Source organism: Crocodylus porosus, unplaced genomic scaffold (assembly GCF_001723895.1).
Source record: "Crocodylus porosus isolate Cpor-Errol unplaced genomic scaffold, CroPor_comp1, whole genome shotgun sequence".
In the NCBI taxonomy this organism is placed as follows: Eukaryota; Metazoa; Chordata; order Crocodylia; family Crocodylidae; genus Crocodylus; species Crocodylus porosus.
In genome coordinates this window covers 46574930-46584104 of record NW_017728951.1, presented here as the reverse complement: position 1 = coordinate 46584104, position 9175 = coordinate 46574930, and the positions used below count along the sequence as shown (strand labels likewise).

The window sequence follows — 9175 nt, the reverse complement described above, 5'->3', positions numbered from 1 at the left end:
TCCTGTTTGGAACAGTTCATTTTGGATGCATATTAGGCTCGGAGAAAAGTTGGAACAGTCTGCTTATCTTGAAGTTGTTTGGTGGTAAGCAGGATGTAGTCATATTTCCTTCTGGTTGTGGTGTTTCATATTTCAGAGGAGTAAATAGATGGAATGCTCTCCTGGGCAGGCATTTCTTATGTGGTGAGGTGTCTCTGAGCTCTGTGGTGAGGCTCTGTGATGATGCAAATTAACTTGAACAAAGGCAAGAGCACGATCTCAGGTTTCAGGTGGTCAAACTTGCTTCCTCCTTGTAAAATTATGAATATTTCATTTTAAAAATTGTCTAAAATTAGATATCTTCAGTAAAGCCTGCAATTTGATAAAGCTTGCAATTAAAGAATTTTTTTTGCAAAAGTCGGGCTGGTCTAATAAAAGGTATCATTTCTACCACAAGTCCTGATTGCTTTTTCCTCTAGACCAATACAGCTAGAATCTGGATACCTGACACATGGAAGATGCCGAATTTTACCTGATTTTTTAAATTAAATCTTCATAATGGAGCAAATGGCATTTAAACCACAGCTTTCATGTGAGACACTGCTTAGAACTTGGAACCAAAGGGGGGGAAGGGCAAGAAATCCTGCATTCCGCAGATTTTGCCATTAATAGATTTTAAGGCTAGAAAGCTTGATTGTGATTAATTGCTCTGACCTCCTGCCTAGCACAACCCAGAAAAGGTCACCCAGTATGCAGCAATTAGCTGTACTGAGCCCAATAACTTGTGAGCCAAGAACACCCAGGAGTTCTGACTGCTAGGCCCTATGCTCTGTCTATAAGGTGAACCTCCAAAACGCCCAATGGAAAATAAAGGTTCTTCAGAGCAAAGGCTGTCTTCTAATGTGTAACTGCATAGCATCCTACCCCAGAGTCTTGTTTCTAAGTGTGGCATAGGGTCAGGAAGCCTGTCTAGAGGCACCAGCTTCAGGGAAATCTGTGGCTAGGGTGGAGCTGGATTAAGGACCTCCCAGTCTGCAGTGACAGGACTACTGCACTACAGGTTCCTCAGGTCAGTTTTATCCTGAAGCAGAAGAGGAAGCATTTTTAGATCTCAGTTTGTTATTTGTAAGACCCATTTCCTGCCCATCCAAGCTTGTGATTGCTCATGCCTGCCCTACCCATGTTTCAAAACACCTTTCAAAGAGAACACAGATGCCAATGCTTATTCTCTGGGGACACTGGCAGGGGCAGGGGCTGGGGTGAATGGGGCCCCAGAGTAGGTTGTGAGATGCTCAAAGCCCAGGAATTAAATCAGGTGGCCATTTTTAACCCAAACTATCCCCCCCCCAATCTCCCCGAACACCTGCACCTAGCCTGTCTGCCCTGCCAAAGCCCCACCTCCCAGTTAACATGTGGTAACACCTATGCCCAGCTCACTGCCCACACAACCCCACCAAAAGCCAAGATACCCAAACCTGACCATAAAGCCCAAACCAAGCAGACAAGGCTACAAAGCTTCACCTTCCTCTCTCTATGCTGTGTTCAAGAAGGAGAGAAGCAACAACAGCCAGAAGAATGCAGAACACAATTTATTATCAAACACATTTACACATGCAGGTGGACATGCAGGGGGGGACAGCCTCCTTCCCAGGAGGAAGAGAAGCCCAAGGAGTTTCAAGTTGGGCTCAATGAGGTGGTGCAGGGATTTCTCTGACAGGGCTTCTCCCAGAACCAGATCCCTGCACTCAGCAGCCCAGGAGGCCCCCTGCTCCTTCCAATCTGCCTTCCTCATGAAGTGGTGCAGAGCAATCACAAACTATGCTGGGTGGCCATGTCCCAGACACATCTCCATCGCTGAATCACAGCACAGGGCTTGTCTGCCACAACCCCCAGCTGTACTGTCTGGCTGAATCCCTCTCAACCCCAGCATTGCAACACTGGGAGCATCATCCTTTTGAAATCCTTTTTGGGGAACCTGAGGCACAGGCTGATTAACAGCCTGATCCTGCTCAGCAACAGCTTTACCATTCCTCTTAGGGGCAGAGGGGGGTGGAGGAGAGAATAAAAAGGGACCACGCATCCTTTCTCACCCATAAATTTGATGGCTGTCACCCAGGTCTCTGGCCATGGGTTCATGTAGAGCCTCTCGGCTGCCTGACAGAGGCCCTCCAGGAGAGCAGGCTTGTATTTGGAGGGAACCAAGGACACATGAGCTCCCTCTGGTGAGAAGTGCTCTCACTGCACATGCTGATACTGATCAGGAGGAAACGGGAGCACCAAGGGACCAGCAGGAACAATCTTGGCCTGTCCCATACCTCATGGTCCTAGACCCAACCCTTGCAGTTATTTATACTGTGCCCCGATTCCCTCCCTTCATCCTACAATGAGCCCTACCCTCAGTCACCTCCTGCCACTCACAAACTAACTCACCAAGTGCCAGCAGAGGTCTATCAGCAGCTGCTCATTTCACCTGTTCTGACCCCTGGACATGGAAGGTCAGAGCTGCCTGCACCCTCCTTAAGGCCAGATAAGGGCAGCAGAGGCCCAAGTTTGCTCTTCACTCCTGAAAAACACAGCCACACCACGTCTGTATTCCCTGCTGACTGCTGAGCTAAGGCCAAAGGTTGGCTCTTGACCCAGGACTGCACCCAGGCCAGGAACAGGAGGGCCTGGCCAGGAGATGACTGGCACTAGGCATGAAGGAGTGGCTGTGAGCAAAGGAGGACTTCTCTTGCCTTTCATATGGCATCTGCAGGCAGCACCCATCTCCCCCTCAGTAAAGCCATACAGAGAGGTTTCCTGCTTGCAAAGGGGGGGCAGATGTGCAACCTGCCCTGGACCTGGGAGGCAGCCCCAAGCTCAAGGAGGTGACTGGATGAAGCCACCTCAGTGAGAAGGGGATGGTTACCACAGGATGCAGGAATGGCAGAGCACCCCTGGGGCTGGACTAAGGAGACCTGATGAGACTAAGGAAATCAGTGTCACTGGTTCTTACCTTGGCCACCTGTGGGTTGGGGTCCTCCAGGTGAAACAGGAGTGTTGCCAAGCTCTGCTACACTTGGCTCCTATAATAGGCTTGCCATCTTCTCTTTATGCAGCCTGCCAGGGCACTGAATAGGGTGAAGGCCATTGAGTGACTATTGCCATCATCCTGCAGCTGGGAAACCCCACCGTGGTCACAACCAAACATTTCTCTCATGGGCCTTGCACAGCTCCTGACAGGAGCCTTTGGTTTCCAGCCTGCCAGAAGGTCTGCCAGGGGGGTGGGCTCTGACAGTTCTTGCTCCAGGTGGGCAGCTTGGCAGCCGGGGAGCAGCAGCAAGCCTCGTTTCCTGAATATACAGTTACTAGGGGCTCCAATTCTCAATCCCAGCAAAACAAAATCCCCCAGCCCCTGTTCTCACTTGTCTCTGCCCAGCTCTGCTTCCAATGCAGAAGAATCAACATGGCAGAGAACAGCCCCAGAACCCTACAGAGCCCCATGACCCCCGCTGCAGCCTCGCCTGAGAGTCCCTCCTTGTCCTCAAGGGCCCATCGGTCATCCTGTTCTCTTCACTTGCTTTTCCTGCTGAAAACTTGCCTCTTCCACAGAACTTAAGATCTTCCAGTTTGGACTGGAACAAGGGGCAGTAAGTGCATCTCTTACCTCTGAAACAGCCCCAAATGAAGTGCATTGGAATGAGCTCCTGACAAGCTCATTCACATGGTTGAAGAAGGGACTTCATCTGACCAAGCCCCCATGGCTATATTCCCATATGTCTGTGAGACATAAAGCACTCACTTCTGCACCAGAATTATACTCGTCGCACCCAACTGTCTCCAGAGACTCTCTTTCTAGAGATAGGTGTGTTTCTGGATTGTTCTTGTCCTGACCAGCAGGCTGCTATGTTCCCAGATCTCAGATACTCTTGAGTTTCCCACTGGGGAGAGGGACCTCAAAATCATAGGCCACCTCCAAGATCTGGCTCAGACTCTGCAACAGAAGGAGACAGTCAAAGGGAGGGCTAGAAAGGAGAATCATGGAGTGAGCAAGAGCAGAAAATTAGTGAGTGAGAAAAAATACCTCACTGCCCCATGCTTAGTGCTTTACTGCTTTGGTGCTGGACGTTTCCATGTCTGCAATGCTGACCACACCACACTGTGCTGTTTCAGCCCCTGTCCAGTACCCTGAATATACCCCATCTGGATTACCACTCTCTGGAGATTCAGATTCCTTGCAAAGGATGCCAGGAGGAGAGTGGGTCACAGAGCCCACAGGTGTCATAGGCTCAAAAGGTGACTACAGAGCCAGAACCAGCCAGTATCTGCCCACACACCCCAGGGACACAGGACAAGGGAGCACAGAGCTGAAGTGGGATTCTCCCCTCAGGTAAACCTGTGCTGCCTCAGAGAGCTGCCCAGGTGGAAACAAAGACAGAGCGCAGCCTGTCTCACCCAGGAGAGACACACTCCACAGGCAGTGGGGTGGGAGCCATCCACTTCTATAACTCATAGCAGGGAACTCCAAATCTCTATGTTTTAATTGCCAGGCCCTGACCATAATCCCTGCATTCCACAAGAGACAATCTCCAATCCTCCCCACCCCATGGAGCTTTGAGAGGCCAAACCGAGAGGGAGCAGAGTGAAACTCAGCTGGCAGCAGCAGTCCAGCAGTTCATTTTTTTTGTCTCCCCTTATCAGACTTTCCAGAAAATGGAAGTGGCATTCCCAACATAGCCATGTGAGTTTAGCCTCCAAGGGTAGGCAAGGCCGATCCATTAAGGAGTCTTGAACTGCACCAGGAAAGCCTCAAGAGAGCTACGGAGATCTTAGGGCAAGTCATACACGCACACACATGTGCCAGTGCACACACCCACACATACAAACAAGGGCCAATGCTGGTTTCCCAGGCAAAATCTCACCGTGGTGACATGACGATTGTCAAGCCCTCCCTTGTACTGCTTGCAGGAGACAGGAGCCTTTCAAAAACAGTGTCAGGATGCCTCTCATGGTGGAGGAGGAGGCCCATTGCAGGCCCCAGTGCCTTGACTGCATCCTTCTGCAGCTGCAGAAAAGGAAGGCAGGACTGAGTCCCTCTGATAGACTTCCTGGAAGGTTGCTCTGGTTCAGGAAGAGGTACAGCTTTATTCCTCAGGTCAGCAGCATTCTTGATCCATCATTGGACCAGCCCTGTCTGCATGGTTCCCACCTATGGCACCTGGGAAGGGCTGTGGGATATGGCCTTGGGGCTGGCTCATGAATCACATCTCCCTGCTGTGCTGATGCACCCAGATTCATGTGCAGAGAGAGTGAACTCCTCCTTGCTGCCATCCCCCTGGGCACTGCAGGAGTCATGCCCGCAAGGAGATGCCCCCTATCCCAGTGCTCACTGGCACCCATTAGTACACATAACTGCACACTGCCTGTGGGCAAAGCAGATTCACAGGCACATGATATGAGTCCCTGAGAGTGAGTCTTCTCTGCCAGGACTGCACAGACAGGCAGACATAGTGACATGTGACAGCTGTGGTACAAACCTAGAAAGATAGCAGCTTTCACCTCCAGGTCCTTGCTGCTCAGCCAGCTGCTGCTCATGAGGTTAAAGAAAGGGAGCACATGGAAACAGCAGTCAGCTGCCTGACAGCTGGGGAATGGGCTCTTATCCCTGATCTGGAATTTCACATTGGCACCCTGGGCAAAGCCTCCCACAACTGCAGAGGGGCAGAAAAGACAAGACGTTTGCACAAGAATATTGGATTGAGGAGGTGATGCTGCAGCAGCAGGACATACAGGCCTGGTGGTCATGACAAAGTCCTGGCAGGCCCTGTGATGCTTGGGGTAGATGGAGAATTTGGGATAGGTGGAGCAGACACCAGGGTTACAGCTAGGATTAAATCAGCTCCATTTGCCCCAGAGCCTAGAGGCAGCTCCAGCCTTTTTGACAGTTCTTGGGAAATACTCTGCAAGTCATGAAAGGCCCAATTCTGCTCACTGCTCAGAGCCTCCAGGCAGCTCAGGGGGGGAGGGTTCTCCATTCATTGTTGGATCCGGACCAGGAAGCACAGTGCAGGCCCTGCTTACCAGTGTGGGACATTTCAGTAGGGCCCAGGTTCTGTGTTAGGTCATGGGTGCCCGCTGGGGGCACCTGCAGGAGGGGCTGGCACTCACCTCCACAGAGCACCTGCTTTATCTGGTTGGTCTCCACCAGCCTCAGCACAAAACACAATTTGCTGAGCATCAGCACAAGGAAGGGCACAGACCTCAGTGCTGCAGGAGGAGGATACATCATGCAGTCAGAGACATTCCTGTCTGCCTTTATCTCTCACTTTCAGGAACATGCTGGGTGATCAGCACAGAGAGGCTTTGAAGATGTCAGAGAAACCCCACAGTGACCTCCCCTATGTAGGGCAAATCTCTGTCTATTGCCCCTCCCATACCCAGATGCAGGAGAGGAGGAGGGAGTGGAGGGTCCTGCCCACCTGATCTCCACTCCTTCTTGTCCTGAAGGCCCTTCCAGCTGTTACAGAAGTTAGTGCTGGCACCTTAGAGCCAGGAGCCAGACTCTTCAGGCCCCTAACCCAAATTAGTTGTGATAGCCCCATTGGACAGAGTGGTATTTATCCCCTCCTCCACAATCTCTGATCAAAGCCTGGAAGCAAGGGAGGCAGTACTGTACCATAGTCTGAGGCCATGTTGCCCAGTGTAATCAAGAAGAAAACTGGAGAGAGTTCCATGATGTCCATGTGACTCTGCAGCTTGTACATAACCTAATTGTAAAAGGTGCTGGCAAGTGCCACAAGGGTTTTTCCTGCAGTCAACTGCAGTTCATCATTTTCTTGCTAGAATAAAAAAGAACTGGAGCAGACACCCAATGCACAGTTTATACAGTGGTAAGTCAGGCTAGGGATCAAGTTGCTTCCTCTGAAAGGGAGGGAGAAGGATGCACTAGCCTCAGCTTCTCCAGTGGCTCAGTGTTTGGCCACTCCCTTAAGTCCATTGCATCCTTGGGTAACCCTTGGCTCCAAGCAAACTGTCTCCACCACCACCTACCAGCCACACACTGTAATAGCTGTCCCTGAATTCACTAAGTCCCCCTAATAATTCCTTGCATGAGATCCCTCACTCATAAATGCCAACTGAAACACTTGGATGAACAATATTTTGTCTCTGGTTGGCTGGCCAACTGCATAATTCACATGGGCTATAGGACAGCTTCAGCATGGACCAGGAAACTTCTTGGACAATGCTGTCCCCAGAAAAGCACCTATGCACTCCAGTCTTTCTCAGCAGAGGAGCTGCCTCATGTCTCAAAAGCACTCAACACTGGGCTGGATCGTGTCCATGGTCTCCAGAAACATCTGGAGGACATCTGTCTTGAGCAAGGCTGCAGCCTCTAACCAGGGTCCATGCAGGAGATACACCATAGGCTCAAGCTACATTGGACCAAAGAAATGAGGCATAGACTAAGACTTTTTTAGGAGAAACTGGGCAGAGCTCACTCATCTGGGTCTCCCTCACGTCTTGGGAGGCCAAGTGGATGATCCTCCTGACAAGGCTCCTATCCAGGCCCTTTGTGTCCCCCTGCAAAACTTTCTCTAGGCTGGAGTAAATGGTTACTCTTGGCTCCTAAGAACACACCAAGAACAAGAACAATGGGTTTCCTTTGGACCAGTGCCAGATCATCCAGGACCGTGATGTTAGACATCAGCTACCCAGGGATTGTTCTACAGCCACTCTAAGGGTGAACTTGCTCCCTGGACAGGAACACAACCCAGGGTGTCTTGGGTTTGTCCTTTCATGCAGATGTTCACAGCTGACACTGACGAGGGAGGACAGTCAGGCACTGTGAAGGCACAATGTAACACAATGGCAGGAGGCACAGAAATATGATCAGAAGTCAGATGCATCACAGGCACTGTCACCACAGTGTGCTGGGGGGGGTGGGAATGACTGATATGTTTCCTTCAGAGAGGAGGTCTCTCGGGGAGTAACAAGGAGCTGCTTAAATTTGATCGTAAGCAGCAAATTTAGCAGAAGTTTGCCAGGCAAGAGGCTGCCAAAAACCATTGCGTGATTTATGTTACTGAATGAAGAAAGGCATTGGAATACTTGTGAACCAGGTTCCCATAACCCAGTGGAGTCATACTTGGATGACAGAAAATCAGGCAGGGTCTAGACAGAGTCTCAGCACACTTGGCTGTATTCCCAGTTGTTTTCCTGACTTGCTGGGGGACAGTGGGGAAGTCACTTCACTTCCTGGGTCACAAGGCTGAGGCTTTTCAGGCTCACAAGGCTGCTGGGAAACTATATTTCATATCTCAGTCCTGTGAGATACTTGGAGGAAGGTGCTAAAGAGGCCCACAGCATTATCCACAGTGTGAGGGCTTGTTTGAATGTGGCTGATAGCATATCTATCATCCACTGGGATGGGGGAGATGATGCCCATGTGAGCGTGCCCTGTATCACAGTGACATCACAACATAACAAGGGCATGTAATATTGTGACCTTTACTGGTGAGAGGAAATGGAAAAGACAAGGCAGATGGGCAAGGACTAGTTTGAGTTGTAGTCCCACCCTACACAGCCTCAGAAGGAAATGCTTAGAGCAGCCATGTGATACAGGGCCATTGCCCTACCTTCTCCTGTTGGAGTCTCTCTAGCAGAAGGCTCACAGTAATGTCAGGTTCCATGTCTGCCTAGCCAAACCCTGGGCCAAGATTGCCCTGAGCTTGGTCCATCAGGTATCTCTCTGCAGGGACATCACTGGTAGAAAAACCTGCAATGGAAGAAAAGGTTTCTATTGATTTCCATGTGAGAAATTTCATAGATTTCATAGACATTAGGGCTGGAAGGGACCTCAGAAGATCATCCAGTCCAGCCCCCTGCCCAAGGGGCAGGAAGTCAGTGGGGTCATAGGATCCCAGCAAGATAAGCATCCAATTTACTCTTGAAGGTGTTCAATGTGGGTGCTTGACCCACCTTTGATGGCAGGCTATTCCAGACCTTGGGGGCTTGGACAGTAAAGAAATTCTTCCTTATGTCCAGCCTGAAACGGTCTTGCAGTAGTTTATAACCATTCAACCTCGCCATCCCTTGGGCCACTCTGGTGAACAAACGTTCCCCCAGATCCTGGTGATCACCCCTGATAAACTTATAGGTGGCCATCAGATCACCCCTGAGCCTGCGCTTTTCCAGGCTAAAGAGCCCCATGGCTCTC

The 9175-nt window shown here is 50.6% G+C and overlaps 1 protein-coding gene across 2 annotated transcripts; it reads right to left on the bottom strand.

Annotated features, from left to right (window-relative positions):
• Positions 1–3829: 3829 nt before the first annotated feature.
• LOC109324364 (maestro heat-like repeat-containing protein family member 2B) lies at positions 3830–8761 on the bottom strand. Of its 2 annotated transcripts, XM_019556354.1 has the most exons (7): positions 8595–8761; positions 7458–7584; positions 6635–6797; positions 6127–6225; positions 5518–5669; positions 4881–5023; positions 3830–3952 (listed from the first exon to the last, which is right to left on the bottom strand). In XM_019556354.1, the coding sequence occupies exons 3-7, from the start codon at positions 6720–6722 to the stop codon at positions 3946–3948; spliced, it is 489 nt and encodes a 162-aa protein (XP_019411899.1). In that variant the 5' UTR covers positions 6723–6797; positions 7458–7584; positions 8595–8761; the 3' UTR covers positions 3830–3945. The 2 variants fall into 2 exon arrangements, with proteins under 2 accessions (XP_019411899.1, XP_019411900.1); XM_019556355.1 differs by lacking the exons at positions 4881–5023; positions 8595–8761 and having other exon boundaries at positions 7458–7815.
• Between the last annotated feature and the right edge of the window lie 414 nt (positions 8762–9175).